At 35.4% G+C, this 22,223-nt stretch overlaps 1 protein-coding gene and 1 pseudogene across 2 annotated transcripts; both read left to right on the top strand.

Moving 5' to 3' along the window:
• The window catches only part of LOC111402931, a 5,382-nt pseudogene extending 2,532 nt beyond the window's left edge, over positions 1-2,850 (top strand).
• A 3,232-nt stretch (positions 2,851-6,082) lies between these two features.
• On the top strand, positions 6,083-18,518 carry LOC111402932 (lysine-specific demethylase JMJ25-like). Of its 2 annotated transcripts, XM_023031255.1 has the most exons (14): positions 6,083-6,306; positions 6,402-7,903; positions 8,793-8,920; positions 9,166-9,265; positions 9,363-9,495; positions 9,589-9,652; positions 10,184-10,859; positions 11,463-11,792; positions 12,467-12,970; positions 13,049-13,121; positions 13,207-13,292; positions 13,410-13,529; positions 13,719-13,789; positions 18,087-18,518. In XM_023031255.1, exons 2-14 carry the CDS (start codon positions 6,515-6,517, stop codon positions 18,154-18,156), a joined length of 3,744 nt encoding a protein of 1,247 aa, XP_022887023.1. In that variant the 5' UTR covers positions 6,083-6,306; positions 6,402-6,514; the 3' UTR covers positions 18,157-18,518. The 2 variants fall into 2 exon arrangements, with proteins under 2 accessions (XP_022887023.1, XP_022887022.1); XM_023031254.1 differs by having other exon boundaries at positions 6,083-7,903.
• The last annotated feature ends 3,705 nt before the right edge of the window (positions 18,519-22,223 follow it).

Consider the following 22,223-nt stretch of genomic DNA (forward strand, 5'->3'; position numbering starts at 1 on the left):
CCTCTCTCTCTGCGTGTGTGCTCTGAATTCTACAGATTTGTTTGATGACACTTCTTAATTTCAAAAATATGGATTTGCCTAGTGAGGTGCTCTTGCTAATTCAATGCTGTTTATAAGTTAAATGCTCTGGCCCCTGTTTTTTAAACTATTGTTGCATTTCTATTTGTCTCTCAACAGGCAAATCAAAGCGAGTTCCAACACACGGTAACAGTTTTGTCCAGAGTTAGGACTTCACTGATTGAGAGTGGAATAGTATCAAATGGTAAGTCTACCATTTTTCCTTGGTGGGGTGGGGGTGGAGAAAATGGGGCCTTGTCAAGTAAATTTTAAGACGTTTAAGTGCAGAGTAATACTATAAAGGACCCTAAAATTACTCAGCTTGTCTACCCTTTGAGCCGAGTTTTAATAACGAATCTGAGGTGAGCTTGACCAGCTAGTTAAATTTCAGAATTTAACTAAATGAACCTAGTTCAAACTGGGCCAAAAAAATTGAAACATTAGAGAAGTATTTTCTAACTTGGCTTGTTACAACTCTAGCTAATTATCAGGTAATCTCAATGCATTGGTAGTGGCTCAAACATATTTGCAGCCGTACTCATATCAAATTATTAATGAGTATGTGTAATATTCTATCTTGCTTTATCAGTTCCCATGGAGGCTATTCTAAAACTTACCAACTTCACCTTCTTCCACTTGGAAAAACCCAACAATAGAAGTTTTAGTCGTAGGGCCTCACTTTTATCGAGTTGACTTGGCGGAAGAGCTTCAATAATTTCTCGTGCTTTGTTCTTGTCTATCTCAATACCTTGGTGGTGCACAAGAAATCCTAAAAAATTCTCAACCCCGATTGAATGGACTCCTTTAGTTTAGCGGTCATGGATCGATTCCAGGTGGTTTACTTGTATACCCCTATTCTCAAAGTTCACGCTCTGATCTAGCAAATCGACTTTTCAGTTGAGTTCCATAGTTTTGGACAGGACAGGTGAGAACCAGGGGGTCAAGCCTCTTTTAAAGCAATCGGGCAAATGTGTGTATACACTAGTTTACTAGTTTGACTTACTTTTGTACTAGCTTATTCATAGAATGTGAGACGAAATTTGTATCCAGCAAGTTTTGGTTTAACACACTAACATGATTTATATGAATTATTTTTCTGTTTTTAATTGATTCAGTGGCAAGTTCAAGACTCTCTGTTCTTCTTTTAGGGTTCCTTAAAGTCATGCTTGTTTGTGGTTCTGATCTACTAGAATCTTTCAGTATTCCAGGCTTCTGGATCCGTGAGCAGGTAAGTCAAGTAGCATACTTCAATTACGTTACTAAAATGCCTAATAGACCGCAAGAATATGAGAATTGGATATTTTGCCAGCCTTTTAGTTTATGTAACTGTTTGGTAGGCTTAAAAAACGTGCAAATAAGTTTTATATTATGTAGTCTTTTTATTAATCAAAATTGGAAAGATGTAAGTTATTTGACAAGAGGGTACGAGTTGTCGACTAACTTTTTCTACTCAAATTAATGAAGAAGTAACTTATGCAAACATACTTAGAAACAAAAAGTTACTTTTAACTTATTTTTAAGCTCAGACAAACTTGCTCATCAGCAGACTCCTTGACCCACATTTGATGACAAAAGCTCAATTAGATTGTTGCACTGTTTTCCTTTCAGCAACAGAAAACAGGAAATGCAACTTAGATGAATGTACACTTTAAAAGACAGAAGTATTGCCTTTCTATAACATGAATAGTTAAGAAAAATACTCCAATATAACATTTACTGAGGAAGTTTGTCAGAACTTAAAAGCTTCTTCCGGAAAGTCCATATTTTTCTAATCAAAAGTAAAGATGATTGGTGAGAGGAATTCAATTCTGCTAACTGTCATTGATCATGCACTTCTTATCATTTTTAGGTTGAGACTATATGTAAAGATTATGGGTTGGTTTGTATTCGCAGAGGTGGTCAAGACGTTGAGAAAATCATCTCTAAGGATGATATTCTGAACGAGCACAAGGTAATCTGTGTTGAATTTTTGTATTCGATTTTATCTATGTTCCTACAGAGTGTATCACGTCCGTTTTTCCTACTATATGTTTATTAACTAGTGCTGCCCATGTACCTTCTTGATTTTACCTGATTTAATAGTTAAATAATTGTATTTTTAGTTGCTTGATCTCATAGCTCTATATTTTCATCTTTGAGGAAAAAAAATTAAGTTGTTTGAATAAATTGGATATGTTCTGCTCATCATGAAACGGTATGCATATTATCTCAAAACACTTGGTTCATATTTTGGCTCATATGTGAATTGACTTCCAATATCTGCATTGATCTATTCTTTGCAGAGTAATATCAAAGTTGTAGATGAAGTAGTACCAAATGGGATCAGTTCAACAGGATTGAGGTAAAAATGTTTCAGTTTGACTTATTAATGTAGTTGTTGAGATATGGTCCTCCACATCCTGGAGGGTTCACGTCAGGTGGGTGATCAATCCGATGAACTTGTGTTGGTTTTTCCATGCAGGGATTGCTTCTCGAGAGGATTATCAGCAAAATATTTGACAGCGGACGACGTTATTGATTATATCAAGCAACATGATTTATACAAAGCATACCATGAAAAATGATTTGAGGATCGAAAATTCATATTCAAAAGTACATTGAATATATATTACGACAGTTCTTGCATAAGAAATAATACAGTCATACAACATACAGTGCTAAATATGTAATTTATATTCCTAAAATTGCATTTTCTCTTCAATTTTGAAGATTTCTCAAGGATAATTTGATCAATATCTGAATTTCTAAGGCCTTTCCTCCATTGCTGATGTTTAGCACCCCAAATTCCAGACCCCCTTTGTCAATTTTGCTTCTTTGATATGTTTTATGGAATTTCATGTCACTTTGTAGTATGTGGACGTGTTTGGTTCATTGAAACGTAAAAGATTATTATTGTCATGCGCTTATTTATATTTCACTAATATCTATGTGAGTGAATATTTCAACATCTGAAAAATAAACATATTGAAACATTTGCTTTCTTTATTTGTAGATCAGTTCTACAAAAAGATTTTAATGGACTAAATTGTAAATTTATAATAGTGTACATATGTTCTATGTTATTCAAACAAAGCTACAATTAATTGAGAGTATATAAATAACTATTGTATAAAAATATAGGGTTTGTAAACCCTATGAAGAAAGTTGGAAAATTAATTACATTGATGTTCTCTATTTGCTATTTAATATTTACATTTACCCATATTTGTTGAGGGAAAAGATGAAGAAATAGGGTGGAAATTGGAAAACAAAGGTTCCACTGAGATTTGAACTCGGGTTACTGGATTTAGAGTCCGACCATGTTGACGACAATTTTAGTGTTTTCAAAATATTAATGAATTATAAAACTAAAACAAACAACAAATAAAATGAGCCTAATTATATACATCATTTTCATTGTTTTGATGAATTCATAGTTGTTAGGTATAGTAAAACAAGGAACCTTCCAAATACTAATTTCTAATTTTAGCATTTATCGTTTTTACTCTTGACTTACTTTTTGAGTTACAACAAAATTAGTCGTAGTCATCAATCATGCCTATTAATAAAGTTTGGTAAACTTTTTAACGAGTAATGTTATTTATAGTGCAAACTATCGTAGTTGTCTTATGTTATATACATGTGACAGTTTGTTATTTGATGTATGAGATAGTAAAAAAAATATATCATATTAATACATCAAATAACAAACTATCACATGTATGCCATGTAAAGCAATTATCGGTAGTCCTCACTATAAATAACATTATTCCTTTTTAGCATAATATTTTCCATATCATTTCTACAATTGTTTCCTCATTTTATTGTACAATATTTTAATATTGAATTATTCAAGTAAAAAGCAACAATCCTCAAACAAGACTATATTGAGATAATTTGTTATGTTTACATTTTTTAACAAATATTTTGATTGATTTTGACACTTCAATAAAGTGTTGAAATTGACCTATACTAATAAATGAATGTCAATTATAACAAAAGATCAGTTAAAGCATGTGATTCATTAACGTGCTTCTAGCATTGTATTTCTCCATCATTTATTCTTAACAAGTGATAAATCTCTAAATATTGCATTGATCGTTTAGCGAGATACTAGCTGAATATTGCCCCATTATTTCTATGCTTCATTTCTATGGTCATCACTAACATGTCACTTAGTTATGAGTAATCTCAAATCTTCATTAGAAACTCAATTTATATTTAATTTGATTGTATATGTTTGAAGAAAAATCACTATTCTTTTAATTTCGAGATGGATGTCATAAATACTTATTCCCAAGAAAAATCTGAAATTTTGTATAGTAAATTTGACTGAATAAGACAATCCAAATAAGTGTTTGAAATTGACTTGCACAGTCAGTGGACATAAAATGTAACAAAAGTTAAATTCAAATATACAGATGCAATTTATAATAGAATTTCAAGAGAAGATCTGTAAAATCTAATATCTACAATCTATAGACAGATTGTGTGGACTTTGTCTTTGATCGACGGAATTAATGATAGATCAATAATATAAATATTTTGATATTAGATTTACACAATTAAATTTTTTTTTTAAACATTAATAGCATGTATGGCACAGCTTAAAAAAAAAATGTTTTTTCTACACTAACTATTTACGTAATTACCAAAATGATATTTTTTAGTTTGATTTCATGTACTCTTACACAAAACTATGGATTGTTCAACAAAAGATTCCATTACAAGCACATTATATGACACTTGTAAACTACTAAACACTCATTTTTGTCGCGATGAAAGTAAATAAAATCTTGATCGAGCTCCCTCTCGTAAATCCAACAAATAAAAACTTTTGATCAATTCAATTGATATCTCCACTCAACTTTCCCTTACACTAATTTTACACGACATTCGTAAATTTTCAACAAAAACCTCATTTTTGTCGGGATGATTGTAAATAAAATCTTGATAGTTTCACTATAAGATGACAAATAACAACTCATCATATTGTCAACCAAAATCTCGACTCAACTTTTATAAAGAAATAATCAAACAAATACAAAAATCTTATACATTAAATTAGTGTTAGTTTAGTATTAGTCATTGAGTAAATTTATCTGTACTTGTGACATTTTGAAATAAAATAATAATTTATTTTTCAATAAATTATATGTATTAATTTGAACTAGCATAATATTTATGGATTGATTTGATATTATAAATCAAATTTTTAAGTTGTTAAGCACAAAAAGATTCGATTTATGATTTGATCTAAATTTTATTGTTTATAATAAGGAAATAAAGACGAACACTTTATATCAATATTTGTCTTTTATACGAAGATTTATTAGGACGGACCGAATATGATCTTTGTCACTTTGGCGGCTACCGTTGCTTAAAGATAAAGTCTCGATCCAACTTTTGCTCGAAAGTCGACAAATGATCATTATTTGTCTTCTAAATTAACACGACAATTCATTTTTTTTCTAGAAACAGTTGAAATACAAAACTACAAAGATTATATTTTGTAAATTATTTAAAAATAGCATAAAATATTGTCGGGACCCTATCAAAAAAACTCTTGATGTTGACAAAAAATCGTAAAATGTTTATCAATGGCTGCATTTACAAGAGAATGAAATCTTGATCCAGTTTTCTCACGTAAATCAACCAATTATTCAAATAAGTTCAAAAATTTTGTTACACCGTTACACTACACATGTAAATAGATCTAACTTTTATTCGCAATCCAATTTTCATATTTTTAATTAAAATCTTGACTCGACTTTTTTCAAGAAACTATCGAACAATCACAAAATCTTATACATGAATTTAGAAAAATTTGCTTGGATAAAACAAGAAAAGGAGCTGGATTGACCGCCTCCACCAAAATCTGAATTTTTTTTTGTCAGAAATCACCTAATTCTCTAACACCCCTTGAATTCAGATTCTTCTGAAACTTTAACGTTAATACTTTTCATCAAACGACGCTGAAACCACGTGACCCCTAACAAATAATATTAAACTCAGTAGGTCCCACATAAACAGACACAAGCCTCGATTGTATCCCTCTTCTTCTCTCTCGTCTCATTCTTCCAGTCTCCTGCAGTTCGAGCTAAAGGCGTGTGTATTGAAGTTAGCAAGAAATGCGGTTTCAAAAGCTGACAAAAGTCTTCAGCGTATAAATCCCAACGGGAAAGAGAGGGGAAAAATGTATTTCAGTAGGGATTCTTGAAATTATGGAGAGATCACTAAAATTTCTGCTGAATGTGCTGACAGTGAGTAGTAAGTGATAAAGCTTTAATTTTTTTGTTAATGTGGAGAGATGAATTCTTTCTTAATCAGCTTGCATTCTGTTTTCCTCCTACCTATTGGAGCAGCTAGGTGGCGAATTATTCAATTCACCAGCAAAATCTGGGTCTGAAGGGTTTACGAGGGTTTTTTTGGTTGCTTTTTGGTGGCTGTGAGGAAATAAAAATAAAATTGGACAATAATGGAAGTGGCGGCTGGTGGTACAGGTGGCTCTAGCGATGGTGGTGCTGGTGATGAAGGGGTTGATAAGAGGAAGCAGTGCCGTAGGACTGGGTCCAGAGGAAACTGGAGGTGCAAATCAGAAGCTATTACTGGTAAAACTCTCTGCCAGAGGCACGAAATTGAATACAGACGTTTGTATGAGAGGAGGAAAATGAAGAAAATCCAGCTGAAGGAAAATCAAGAAATAGGCAGTGGAGGAAATTCTAACGCTGTTACTGTAAATAGGGATGTGGGTGGTGACACGGAGGTGGCGGCAGGCCTGGAAAATCAGATAATTGAAGGCAGAGAAAGTCAAGGGCAATTAAGCGTGGTTGTTGAGGGAAATAGGGATGAAGATGGTGCTGCTCTTGGGGCAAAGAAGAAAGGAAGGCCGAAGGGATCCAAGAATAAGGAGAAGAAGAGAAGTCATGAAGAAAATGATGATACTGTTAGGATTGCAAAAAGAGAGAGGCAAGAGAGTTCTGAAGAGGAAAAGAAAATTGAAGTTGGAAATGAAATCGAGGCAATGCAGGTGGCCAATGATGTTAAGAATGATGAAGGCAGTGAGGATGAAATGACAATGGTTAGTGTCACTAGAAAAAGGGAGGTCTTAGGTACAGCTGGGTCACCACAGTCAGCAGGGATTGTTCAGAATGAGGAAGCCCTTAGAGATCTTGGCATCTATGAGGATAGGGGAATTCCTATGGAGGATAGCAGTCAAGTTGTTAAAGGTGACCATACGGTTGCAAAGAAGGGGCGGCCGAAGGGGTCAAAGAACAAGCAAAAGGTTGTCATGACTGATGATAAGGAGATGCTGGTTCGAGTTGATAAAGGTGGAGAGCCCCTTGGAGATGGGATTGTGAAGAAGAAAGGAGGCAGCGGGAGGCCAAAGGGTTCCAAGAACATAAAGAAACTTCTACCTATGATTGAGCAAAACCAGAAAATGAAAGGTTGCATTGTTGATGGAGAAACACATGCATTGTCCGGTGATGTTGATGGAGTCTTAGGTAAAAATTTTGCTGGTGAAAATGAGGGTGATGGGATTATTAAGAAAATTGATGGTCATGGTAGTGGTCTTAGTAATGAGCTTTCTGATGGAGTTAATCAGAAGGGTAAACGAGGGCGACCCAAGGGTTCGAAAAATAAGATGCCTTCTGGGAAGGAAGGGGATAGCAAGCCCAAGGGGTTAAAGAAAATTCTGCAGCCAATTGGTTCTAGTGAAGTTCAGATGTCTTCTGAACGGTTTAATCTTTTCAGTTTTGAGAATTCTCAGGAGAAGGAGAAACCTCAAAGGACTTGGGTTGCAGAAGATAATGAATTTGCATGCATTGGGGAGCAAACGAACAATCCATCAATTGTGGGAATGTCGGTGAGCTTCTTGTCTTTTTACACTGCCATAGTTTACTTTTTATGCATATTAGTTAACATCAATAACGAAAGGCTAAAGATATATAGAGTTCGACAGTTTAGAATAAATAACATTACTCTATTGTCATTCGAGTTACCAAATTCAGACAGGAAAATGGTAGCTAACTGTCACCTAATTGGGACAATAAACTACACAACAGACAATCTTGCGAATGGCCCACCATCTACTTTTGGCAATTATTGCAGAGGATCTCACGAATATCTACAAACTCAATACTCATTGATCCATTCAGATAAGACACTTTTTCAAGGATGAGGTTTATACTTTAATGGAAAGACCCCATTTAGAAGAAAATAGTCATCGACTCTTGTGGAAGTCAACTTTTAACTTTTATAAAATGTGTGTGGGTTATTGGTTGGTTTAGTAAAAAGTATTAGAACAATCCAAAATGATGTAAATTTGGGCGACTTTTGCTAGTAAATGCATGAGGTCAAAGTGATCTTCCTTTGTGCCAATAAGTTGATGGCACCGTACCATTTGGATACGTCAAAACAACAATTTTGCCTTGCATATCGGATTCTCAGTGTTTATTTCTTTACCTGTGTTCAGCGTATTTGGTTGTTTATAATTTTTTTAAGTTTTCCATATAATGAAGATTGTTAGACTAGTACCAATTTGTGCACTACAAGTTTCATGTCATATGGGCCGCTGAGGTGGTAGCTGGTGTTGTCAAATTGAAGTTTCTGCATTAATCCTATTTTTATATAAAGGAGGAAAGTTTTTGCTTCTCAGTATAAATATTGTTTTCGAGATGTTCTATCTGATGGTGCCTTCAAGTATCTTTTCAAGATCTAAGTTGAATGTACGTGAATTATTATTTTTCTTCCAGGATGCCACCAAACAGAAGGAGCACAGGGGATCAATGTGTCACCAATGCTTGAAGAGTGATAACGTTGGTGTTGTCATCTGTTCAAAATGCAAGAAGAAACGTTACTGTTATGAGTGCATTGCAAAGTGGTAAAGGGAGTTACTGATTCCTTTCACTGACAAAATTAGAAGTGTATATTTTCTTGAATAATCACTGACTTCATAGATTTTGAGTTTGGAAATAGAAGAAACTTTCACCTATTACTCGTTTCAATGTTCTTTAGGAAGTTTCATTTAGTGTACATTTGCTGATCTACGTGGTTGATGTAATCATATTTATGAGTTTGTTGGTAAAATATCTGGTCAATATTTTTGAAATTTGTATAATGAACTAGGTATCCTGAGAGGACAAAAGAGGAAATTTTTAAATCATGCCCGTTTTGCTGTGGGAATTGCAATTGCAAAATTTGCCTTCAGGCAGTTTTACTCGAAAAGGTATCATGATCTTGCTTATGCTATAATTATTTTACCACCTTATTCATCATGCATCCATTGTGGTGTTTTTGTATTTGATGTAGTTTGGTTGTTTTAGGGTTGCCGGGAAGAAACCAATGAGAGTATCAGACTGGAAAGGTCCCTATATTTGCTAGTTAAAATTCTACCTGTCCTGAGGCATATACAACAAGAGCAGAGGTCTGAGCTGGACATTGAAGCCTGCATACGTGGTAGCTATACCAATGTGGAATTTGTCTTTCTACTTATTGATATGTATCGTTCAGAATGTTTGACATTGCCTTTGTACTTAATATTATTTTAAGGTGTTCAATTGACTGAGGATGATATAGTGGTTGCTGTATTTGAGGAAGATGATCGGGTATACTGGTATGTTCACCAGCTATGACTTAATTATTTCTTCTCTTAACTCTCAGATTGAGGATATGATTGAGCATAAATCACTATGGATTTTCTGTTGTTGGGATTTGACTAATTCTTTTGAAGCTTTTCAGCACAGCCATCTGTAATTTCAAGTGTTTTTTCCCTATAATTATGGTGTTTGTTTCAAAAAGTGGAAATTACCGCATTAAGCTGTTGGACTAAACTATATGTACATGTCAATATTCAAGTGTTATAAACCTTTATTCTTTTCCTTATTAAGACTTCTCAAAAGGGCTGGATTACTTGATCTGTGGTGTTTCAAGACGTTCTTTGAATTGATTATTGAATTTACATTCTACTTCTTAAGACTCTTGTTGCACCCTGTACATATGGTGGTTTCAAATTATGATTTCTTTCTCGAGTATCGTTCTTTTTCCATATTTGGCTTAATCCTCAGATCTTAGACACCATTTCTGCCTTTTGACTGTAGTTCATGATATCACAAATCTTAACTTTGCAAGATTTCTTATTCAACAGTGACAATTGCAAGACGTCCATTGTCAATTTCCACAGAAGCTGCCCAAACCCTGATTGTTCTTATGAAATCTGCCTTGATTGTTGTTCTGAACTCAGAAAAGGTATTCAGCCTGGAAGTATTGAGGCAAGAACTCTTCATGTCAATGGCAGTGTACATGACATGTCTTTTGACTTCCCTAAATGGGAAGCAAAGATTAATGGCAGCATACCGTGTCCTCCCAAAGAGCACGGTGGTTGTGGTTCCAAGGATCTAGTGCTCAAACGGATTTTTGATGCTAATTGGGTGGATGAATTAATTAGGTGTACAGAGGACCTTACATCCGGTATACAGTCAACAGATATAGAATTTTCTCAAAAATGTTTTTTGTGCCTTGTTAATCACTCTGCTCAAGACGGTATTACTCGTATGGAAGTAAGACAAGCAGCACAGAGAGAAAACAGTCAGGATAACTTTCTGTACTGTCCTAATGCTATTGATCCAGGAGATTCTGAGTTTGAACATTTTCAAATGCACTGGAGGAGAGGTGAACCTGTCATCGTTAGAAATACACTGGCAAAGGCATCGGGTCTTAGTTGGGAGCCAATGGTGATGTGGAGGGCCTTCAGACATGCGAGCAAAAAATTAAAAGCAGAGAATTACTCTGTGAAGGCTATTGACTGCATGGATTGGTGTGAGGTACATGTTGGGTTTATATGTAGTTTATTTGTTTCATGCATTTTCCTCTGTTTGTGTTCTGGTGCACATGACTTTTATCCAGTTGCCACCACTGTTCCTTGAATGCATTCTTGTGATCATTTATAAGGTGAATCTCACAGCATTATCGTTAATGATGTATTTGCAACATTTGGAATTTAAGGTAGAAAACCATGGACTTGGCTGATCGAGGTTTTCCCTTTTTAATTTTAAGAGAACAGGTATAAAAGTTCTCTTTTGATACCTATCCTCAATTTCCTAAGTACAGTTCATCTGTTGAATAACCAAGTTGTAACCAAGTTCTACACATGAAAGATACTCGTTAAATCTATTAATTTTTTATGGACTTGAGAATCAATTGAATTGCAGTAGAATATGTAAATCTCTTAGGTGGTTTGCCGAATAAATAATAATAATAATAATCTCGTAGGTGATCCCATGATTATTGGGAATGAGGCTAGATTGTTGTTATTGTTCTTGAGAATAAATTGAATGCTTTTTGGCAATTACCATTAGATACAAGCAGTTTAATTCTCTAGATGAGAAACTATAATTTTTTGTATTAATATATCTTCCTTGTTACAGGTTGAGATTAATATTCACCAGTTTTTTAGGGGCTACTTAGAGGGCCGTAAGCATCTAAATGGTTGGCCTCAAATACTGAAGTTGAAGGACTGGCCACCTACAAGTTTATTTGACGAATGTTTACCAAGGCATGGTAGTGAATTCTTGGCCATGCTTCCATTTAGTGATTATACCCATCCGAAATCTGGTATTTTGAATCTTGCTACCAAGCTTCCTGAGGGTGCCTTAAAACCTGACTTGGGACCTAAAACTTATATCGCCTATGGATCCTCACAAGAACTCGGCATAGGCAATTCGGTTACCAACTTGCATTGTGACATTTCTGATGCGGTAAGCTTGTACTAGCATTGCTGCTGTTAATTTTATGTCACATTTATTAGACTCGTAGGTTTGAATTTTTCCACAAAAATAATGACTGTTATTTCAAGTGATAGGGGGTGGTCACTTTTAGGCAAATTTTATACCTGATATTGCTATAATTTAATATAAAATCATAATTGTAGTGCTTAATCCAACTAACCAAACATGCCATTACTGCTTTTGATTGTACACTTATGGTGGTGCATTATATTTTCCTTTTCTGCATATGCTTATCGCATTTTTCTTTCTAAATAAATGATACCCAGACGATCTGATAAAAGAATAATTTAAATTGACTAGCCTTATTAAGGACTTTAGCTCGTCTTTACAGATTCGTAATCCTGTATCTCTAAAGCTTAGAGTAGTATTATTTTTCTTATTCACTCCATTTTGGCCCTTTTTCTATTTGTCGATGCAGTCCGATTTTGGATGTAGTTATCAATTTTTTGTTAATTTGATCTTTATATCACATGTTGGGTATGCCATTTAGAGTATATTTGGCACGCAATACTACACAAGATCGAAGAGCATAAAGATATAAGGTTTAAAGGACTTTTTAATTTTTTAGTACTATCTATAGTACTCACCAAACTAGCACTTATAGTTTTCTCAGAAAAGATGTTTTAACGAGCACGTAGTTTCAGGTTAACATATTGACGCATACAACAAAGACGAAACCTGGCTCACTGAAAAGAAAAAAAAATTCTAAAATGAGAAGGGAATCAGAGGTTGAGGAATCAGATGAACTTCAAGCTATACATGAACTTCGAACTGCATGTGAAACAAATTCACCCGACCAGTTTCAGAAAGGTCAAAATGTGAAGGGAACTGATGCTGGGAACATAAATGATAGCGAATATTGTCCAGTGGAAAACAAAATTGATGAAAAAGAACAAAAAGAATCCAGCATGTCACTTGGAAATGCTTGTCTTGAGACCGACATTCCACCCGGGTTTTCGTATTCAGATAAAGGTGAAAACTTGTCCGTGCCTGAAGATTCTCTTCAAAGTGGCAAAGACTGTCACAAGACTGTACATGCAGGGGCTGTTTGGGACATTTTTCGTAGGCAGGATGTGCCCAAATTAATTGAATACTTGCAAAAGCACTGGAAAGAATTTCGCTATTATACAATGTCTCCTTCGTATTCAGTGAGTACTTGATGGTTGTCAAATTTCCATTGTACTATGAAGATATAATTTTGTCTTAGTATGTTGCTTTTGCTTTAGGTTGTTCATCCTATTCATGACCAGACTTTTTATATAAATGAGAAGCACAAGAAACAGTTGAAGGAGGAGTTTGGTAAGATTTATTTCTTTGCTTAATCGTATTTCATATGAAACTACGTGGGGAAACTAACCAGAATATTTTAATTCCTTCTGATTAGATGTTGAACCTTGGACGTTTGAGCAACACCTTGGTGAGGCTGTGTTCATTCCCGCTGGGTGCCCACATCAAGTGCGGAACAGACAGGTAAACCTCTCGTAAAATATGCTTCTTTTTACACTTTTTGGTACAATAATTGGCTAAGCACCTTCTCTTCTCTTATTAATGTAGTAGTTAATATAAAGTTACCATGTTCTTTTCCAGTCCTGTACGAAAGTCGCTGTGGACTTTGTATCCCCTGACAACGTTCAAGAGTGTATCAAATTGACAAAGGAGTTTCGTTTGCTTCCTCAAAATCATAGATCTAAGCAAGATATTTTAGAGGTATTTACTACTTTACCACTAAAATTTTATCTTTCAGCAACATTATCCCTGTGAATCTCCCACTGCAAACATGAAAAAATAAAAATAAAAATAAAATACTTGAATTGCACAGTAGCAATTTTTTTTTCTGTGGCAGTCATTTTTGGTGTTCTATTGAGTTTATATTGATTAAAAGTATATCTGCAACAGGTGAAGAAGCTGGCTGTTTTTGCTGCAAGTGTTGCCACCATTGAAGCCAGAACTCTGATGTCAAAATTAAAGTAAAATTTCTTGTGGTATTTGATATATTATCTTTTGCATTACTGTTCAATTTACTCTTGATTTCATTTGTTGTTGTCAGTAAAATATCTAATTGGAGTTGATCCTTCCTTAAGATTGTTGTACAAACGATGAACCACCTAACATTTGTTTGATTTAAGGACTTAATACATATAGCAGTTGAAAGTGATGTTATACAGATGGAGGAAACAGGGGAATTGATTGGATTTGAAGCTGGACACCCGCCTTCGAATTGGGTTCTAGAGAAAATTCAGGATTTCAGTAAGTTAATGGGCGTGTCTTGTGAAGGATACGAAAATAGATTACTACAATTGTTTGAGGATTTGGAGGCCAATAGGGGACAGGAGATGAGTAAACAAGAAGGTAAATTAACAAGAAAGGGCGATCGTGAACTTAAGAGGCTTGAATGGTCAGTGAATTATGATGGCAAAAGTGGTGAGTCCAAGAATGGAGTACTGGGGAGGGATGCTGGACTGTTAAAATGATACCACGAATCATTAGCTGGAATGTAAGAGGGCTTAATGAAGTGGGAAAAAGGATGGGTGTTCGACATCTGCTAAGGGGCTGGGGAGCGGATCTTGTATGCTTACAAGAAACCCAGATGGAGGTCATCTCGAGAGCGGTGGTCAGTAGCTTATGGGGGGGACAGCACGTAGGGTATCAGTTTATGGGATCATCAGGGGTTTCTGGAGGCATATTAGTCATGTGGGACACCAGAGTGCTTGAGATGGAGGAGGTGAGTGTTGGATTGTTCTCAATTTCGATGTCGTTCAGAAACATTGGGGATGGATTTCTGTGGATGTTCATAGGTGTTTATGGGCCTAATACTGATGACAGTAGAAGGGGCTTGTGGGATGAACTGACTGGAATGATGGCTTGGTGGAATCTACCAACGTGTATAGGAGGTGACTTTAATGTGGTTCGATTTCCTATTGAGAGGTCGAACGGTGGGAGACTCACGGGGGCTATGGAGGAGTTTTCAGACTTTATAAGGGAGAATATGTTGGTGGATTTGCCTATGATTGGAGGAGATTTTACCTGGTCATCTAATCGGGATCAACCTGTTCTTTCTCGAATAGACAGATTCTTGATATGCGGAGAGTGGGAGGCTAAGTATTCAGATGTCATTCAGAGAAGATTGGGGAGGGTGTACTCTGATCATTTCCTCATTATGTTAATTGGGAACAGGACGGGTGGAGGACGAAGGCCTTTTAGGTTCGAGAAAATGTGGTTGAAAGTTGAAGGTTTTAGGGAGCAAGTACAGACTTGGTGGACATCTTACGATGTCAGGGGGTCTCCTAGTTTTGTGTTGGAAAAGATAAAGTCTTTGAAAAGAGACTTAAAGAAATGGAATGAGGAGGTTGTGGGCAATGTGAACTGTCGTAAAATTCAGTGTCTTTCAGAGATTGATGAGTTGGATAGGAGAGAGGAGAGTCGAAGATTGGCTGGGGAGGAGAAGGAGAAACATAGAGCATTAAGGGAAGAATTGGAGAGGTTGGTGGAGATGGAGGAGATTGCATGGCGTCAGAAATCTAGGGTCAACTGGTTGAAAGAAGGAGATAAATGTACTAAGTTTTTTCACAGGATCGCTAATTCTAATGGGCGGAACAACTCCATCACAGTGTTGGAAGTGGATGGGATAACTTATGAAGAACCACTCGAAATTGGAAGCCAATTGGTGAATTTCTATTAGAATCTATATCAGGAACAGTTTGAGTGGAGGCCAGTGTTGGAAGGATTGGATTTTTCTACTATCACGGAGGATGATGTCGGGTGGTTAGAGCGACCTTTTGAGGAGGATGAAATCAAGGAGGTAGTGTTTAGCATGAATGAGGATAAGGCCCCTGGATCGGACGGTTTCTTGTTCTCATTTTACAAGGCTTGTGGTGTGATCGGAAATTTTGGATGTGTTTGCATATTTTTTTGAACGTGGCAGGTTCCAAAAAAGTTGTAATGCTACATTTATGGTGCTGATCCCTAAGAAGCCGGGAGCGACCGACATTAAGGGCTTTCTTCCTATTAGTCTAATCTGTGGGGTGTATAAGATTATTGCAAAAGTCCTGACGAACAGATTAAAGGAGGTGCTCTGAAAAGTAGTGTCCAAGTTTCAGAATGCTTTCGTAGAAGGTCGTTAGATCTTGGACTCTGTGCTTATAGCGAATGAATGCATTGATTCAAGATTGCGGTTGGGAATTCCCAGGATGCTATGTAAGCTCGATATTCAGAAGGCATATGATCATGTGAACTGGGGGTTCCTTCTGTATATGCTTAGGAGGTGCGGCTTCGGGGATAAGTGGTGTAAATGGATTCAGTTCTGTATTTCTACTGTTTCGTTCTCAGTTATGGTCAACGAAACGCCGGAGGGTTATTTTCGGAGTAGTAGAGGATTGCGGCAAGGAGACCCACCATCCCCATTGCTTTTTGTTATTGTGATGGAGGCTTTCAGTAGGATGTTTGAAAGAGCTGTGGGAGAGGGTTTGGTAAGGGGCTTTAGGGTTGGCCAATTGCAGGTGTCTCATTTGCTATTTGTAGATGACACGTCGATCTTATGTGATGCGGATGATGAACAATTCAGGAACCTGCGTCGTTTGCTCCTATGTTTTGAAGCGGTGTCTGGATTAAAAATCAATTTGGGGAAATCTGAGGTTATTCCAGCTGGGGAGGTCATTAACGTGGAGGAGTTGGCTGGCATATTAGGATGTAGGATTGCACAATTGCCCATGTCATATTTAGGCCTCTCGCTAGGGGCACGGTTTAAAAGTACACATATCTGGAATGATATTATGGAAAGAATGGAGAGGAGATTAGCAGGGTGGAAGCGTATGTATCTTTCTAAGGGAGGCCGACTTACTCTTATTAAATCCACTCTCTCAAATCTCCCCACTTACTTTTTGTCATTGTTTCCTATTTCGGTTGCAGTGGCAAATAGATTAGAGAGATTTCAAAGAGAATTCTTGTGGGCATGGCTAGGGGAGGAGAGGAAAATGCATTTGGTTAATGGGGAAAAGTATGGTGTGATGGAGGGGGGTTGGTGTACGGTTGAGGGTCGTGGCCCCTATGGGGTGAGTTTGTGGAGGTATATCTGACGGGGATGGAGTGATTTTAGGGACAAACTAAATTTTGTGGTGGGAAATGGCAATGATATTAGATTTTGGGATGATAGTTGGTGTGGTGATCAACCGTTAAAGGAGGGATTTCCTTCATTGTATCGCATTGCGTTAGAGCTTGCTGCTATGGTGGGTGATGTATTAGACACTCAAAATGGAGGCTATAGTTGGAATATTACTTTTGGGAGGAATTTACAGGATTGGGAATTGGAAGATTATTCGTTGTTTTTGACCGCTCTGCATGAGATACAAATTCGGGTAGGAGAAGGTGATTGAAGCAGGTGGAGGTTGGCTCGAGATGGTATTTTCTCTGTCAGCTCATACTTTCAATCTCTTTTGGGATTTGTGGAAAGTTTATTACCTTGGAAGATGGTGTGGCAAAGCAAATTGCCTCCACGGGTAGCATTTTTATTGTGGACAGTTATGAGGGGGCATGTGTCAACGGTGGATAATCTTTGACGAAAAGGATTTTATGTAATCGAGTGGTGCTATATGTGCAAGAAGGACGGAGAGACAATTGATCACTTATTCATTCATTGTGATGGTGTACGTTGGCTTTGGAACAGTATTCTGGCTTCTCAATCAATGGATTGGGTGCTACCTAGGCGTATAGAAGACGTGGTGCAGGCATGGAGGAGAAAACTTCGCGATAAGGATAGCAAATTTATCTGGAATCTTATTTCGGGATGCATTGTATGGTGCATATGGAGAGAACGGAACGATCGATATTTCGAAGATCAAACAAAGACAATAGAACTGATAAGAGAATTATTTTACTTGACTTTGTATACTTGGTTTAATGCAGTAATTAAAAATCCCGTTGTAGGGTTGCCTAATTTCATGTTGTTCCTTTCATGCCTTAAGTGATTATATATCTCCCGTGTACTCTCTTTTAAGGAATAAAATTCTCTGATTACCTATAAAAAAAAGAGAGCATAAATGTGCTACTACCATCCTTATAATTCGAGCATAACCCTCTTCACCTGGTCATACATTATGAAGGAAAATAGCATTCTTGAATTTTATGTAAGTAGACCGTTGAGGAATTTTGGGTGTAACATTATGCAAAGATTATTCTTCGAGCAATTACAATTGTTAGATACGTGGCGACATTGTGTTTTTGGACACACTTAATTCTGTACTTATTGCTAATGTTACACTTTCTTTGCAGGAATGCTGATGAGTTGAATTCTCGTGATCCACCAAGCACAATAGCTCAACAAACGGGGCAAGCTGTTTAGTTTGAGGGCTCTCTCTATGGACAAAACTGGAAATATAGATAAACGTCTTAATACTTCAGAGGATCGAGATTCTGAAAGTTTTTCATCACCCTTCGGATAAACTATTGTGGCCTGTTTCAAACTCGTATATTGCTGATGTATGTTTCAGTGTTAACCTTTGTACATTTGTTTCATCACATGGTGCCCCATAGAAACTAGAAATTTTACAGACATTTTGGTAGCATACATGCTTTATCATAGCTTCATAGATAGAAATGTCGATAGTCGGGAAACTTCTGTGTAAACTAATATGTATTGCACCATGTTGTGAAGTATCTGCATGCAGATTTTTATGAACATTCTCTAAAACAAGTTGTCCATTATATCTTGTTTTCAAATTTTCTATTCCGGAAATCGAGCTTGGATTTCTGTACTTCATGAAAGAGGGGAAGAAAGAGAATTGAGGGGGAAATTCTAGTAATTTTATTTAATGTTGAAGTGCGTGTTAATAATGCAAGAACTAACCTTCTTTGTACAGGGCTAAACTAGGGTTAAAAGGTAACAAAATTAATAACGAAATAAATTTAAATTACATGATTTGGAAATAAAAGTAAAACCCTAATTAAATAAGACTTCTAGGGTTGCACCATTTCTCTTCAATAGAAAATAACTTGAATACGGCGAATTAGACTCCAGATAGGCATTCAGAAAATTGGCATCTAGCTGAGGAAATGCGTCTTCAGTAATCCATTTGGCATTGCTAATCGAACGATCTTTTCAACACAAGAAACCTATGAAAATCACTATTTTTTGAAGCAACAATCTTATCCTCGATAAGTCTAAAGCTCACACATGCTAGTATGTGTTGTGTCATCGTTATAATGAGATCCCAGTATCCGGATTTGAACAAGATTTTTTGAGAAAAATGTGAAGTTAGTTGTTTGCTCTTTAACAATTAAATTACTAAATATAACTTCTACTAAAAAAAATTTGATGCCCATGATTCTCAAAATTTCTTATTCCCTTACATGAATTTGATTATAATAAAGAACATATTCTTCAGTTCGACCAATCAGCTATTCAGAGATAAGCATAAAAGCTTGCCAAATAAATGCCGTCTCCAAGGTCAATACGTACTGGTTTCACTGGTATTTTTTGAGTTTTTAACCAAATATTCATTTATCTTTCTTTCCCTATAAAATCCTAGGAATTATTATCGGGGGATTTGTTTAGAAAGCCTAGTCAACAATAATAATTGGTAAAATAGGCTATGTCAATACTTTTTGGTTAATTAGCCTTTAGTCTACTTTATAATGTGTTAAAAGTCTTAAACACCCTTCATTTGAAATATCTAAAATATCCATTCTGAAATAAAAATTTACCAAATTCCCCAAACTTAAATGTCCATTTTTATTCTAACTTTTCGTACACAATTTAAACCAACGAGAAAAATGGCATACTGATTTTTAAACGATTAAATGCTGTTTTAACTAAATGTTTGTATCACTTTATATTTCTTCATATCCACATAAAAATTAATTAAAACAAGTTTTAACTATATTTCGAATGCTATTGAGTGTCTGTGATCCAAAACGACATGCTGTCATTATAAACCACTTGATGACGTTTTAGTTAAAGTAAACAAATTTTCACTAATTTATAGTGAAGTTGAGATCCCATAATCCAAAATGTCATATTGCTGTTTTAAATGATTGTGTGTCGTTTCAATTAATTTCGTATCTGCCTCAATTTATTTTCACTCGTACGCACACGACAATGAATGAGTGGAAGTTTTCATTACATTTGGACATGAGTAACGATACAAAGTTCACAGGATAATGATCAATACTATTGTGTCCGTGAATAAAGTGAATTAGATATAACTACGAACGAAAGTAAGTAAGTTAATTTTGATTATATTCTAATTATGAGATAAGATATTCAATAAATTGCCTTGTTTAACTTATACAAGTCTTTTAAGATGTTTCAAGTCTAATCGACTCGTTTTGTAGTGAAATTAAGGCCTCGTCATCCAAAATAACATGATATATTTAAAAGGCTAAATAATTTAAATTCCAATTAGGAGATAAAATACTCCACAAAATAGCTCGTTTAAATTGCATAAGTCTTATATGATGTTCCAAGACATGATCGATTCGTTTTGGAGTGAAATCGAGACCCTATAATCCAAAATGTCATGATGTCGTTTTAAATGATTGGGTGTCATTTCTACTAATTTCGTATCCGCTTCACTTTATTTTCACTTGTATGTACATGAAAATAAACGAATGGAAGCTTTCATTATATTTGTCCTGAATATTGACATAAAGTTCACGCGATAATGACCAACGCTATTGTTCCATGAGTAAACTGTATTAGATTTAACTATGAACGAAAGTAAATAAATTTCATTATATTCTAATCATGAGATAAGATATTCAACAAGTTGGCTCATTTAAGTTGTATAAGTTGTCTAAAATGTTTCAAGTCTTACCGACTCGTTTTAAAGTGAAATCAAGGCACGTGACTTAAAACGACATGATATTAATGAAAAGATTAGGTGTCGTTTCTACTATTTTTGTATTCATTTCACTTTATGTTCACTCGTATCCTTATAAAATGAATAAATGCAACTGTTTACTACATTTGGATATCGAGAATCCGCAATCTAAAACGCTACTGTTTTAAATGACTGGGTGTTATTTCAACTAATTTTATATCCGTTTCACTTTATTTTCACTCGTATGCACATAACAATGAGCGAATAGAAGTTTTCATTATATTTGGACATGAGTATCGATATAAAGTTCACATGATAGTGACCAATAATATTATTTCATAAGAAAATTACAATAGACTTTACTGCGAATGAAGACAGGGAACTCCAATTTCATTATATCTATTATGAGTTAAAATACTCAATAAATTAGTTAGTTTAGCTTGTAAAAGTCTTTGTTTTGAATTATTTACTTTCATAACCACTTCAAAGTTTAAGGATGAAAGTTTCAACTACATTTCAACATTATCGTCGACACATTGATTCAAATTATAGCAAGTCAATCTGTAATCCGATTAAACTGCACTACACTACATCTGGCAATAAAGAAAAACGTAAGTAACAAGTGTGGTATGCAACACATAGCACCTACGGTCGTTCAATGTGTGCAAGTCATGTATGATATTTCAAACACTGTTTTACTAGTTTCGAAGTGAAATCGATACCTCATGACTCAAAAAGGCATCTGATTATTTTAAATGTATGAGTGACGTTTCTACTCATTTCATGTTCGTTTTGGTTTATTCATGCTCGTAACCATTCGAAAGTTTAAGGATGAAAGTTTTAACTACATTTCATCGACACATTGGTTGAAACTGTAGCGAGTCACTCTATAATCGGTTAGACACTATACTACACTACGCTACGCTACACTACACTTGACAATTAAGAAAAACGTAAGTCACAAATATGGATGCAAAACATAGCACGTGCAGTTGTTCAATGTGTACAAGACATGTATTATGTTTCAAATACTATTTTACTAGTTTCGAAGTGAAATCGATACCTCGTGACCCAATAAGGCATTTGGTCATTTTAAATGTATGAGTGATGTTTTTACTCATTTTGTGTTTATTTCGATTTATTCATGCTTGTAACCATTTGAAAATTTAAGGATGAAAGTTTTAACTATATTTCATCGACACATTGATTCAAACTATAGCGAGACCCACTATAATTCAGATGAAAACTACACTACACTACATTTGACAATAAAGAAAAATGTAAGTAGAAAGTGTGGTATGCAAAACATAGTACGTGTAGTCGTTCAATGTGTACAAGTCATGTGTTCACGAAATAATTCTTTTGATTTAAAACTACCGCAAGTGTACGGTTCGTAACAAGTAATAAAGTGGATTTTTAAAAGTCCGAATATCGTCCCTCAGAGATTGAGTAGTTAAATTCTATTTAATCTAGCCTTAACCGAATCTAATTGAGTGAAAATGTGATCTAAATGCAAAAAGCCCCAATTTCAACTAAAAACCCTAATTTCAAAAGCCTAATTTCAATTGAAAACTCTAATTTCTCAATT

The sequence above is a fragment of the Olea europaea genome, chromosome 11 (genome assembly GCF_002742605.1).
Source record: "Olea europaea var. sylvestris chromosome 11, O_europaea_v1, whole genome shotgun sequence".
Taxonomy (NCBI): domain Eukaryota; kingdom Viridiplantae; phylum Streptophyta; class Magnoliopsida; order Lamiales; family Oleaceae; genus Olea; species Olea europaea.

Excerpts from the sequence above, each read along its gene's own strand:
- LOC111402932 (XM_023031254.1), top strand. The coding sequence starts at position 6,515 with ATGGAAGTGGCGGCTGGTGGTACAGGTGGCTCTAGCGATGGTGGTGCT. Across the intron at positions 9,653-10,183 it reads GAAGATGATCGGGTATACTG|TGACAATTGCAAGACGTCCA; the intron begins GTATGTTCACCA and ends CTTATTCAACAG. Across the intron at positions 13,530-13,718 it reads CTAAGCAAGATATTTTAGAG|GTGAAGAAGCTGGCTGTTTT; the intron begins GTATTTACTACT and ends TATCTGCAACAG.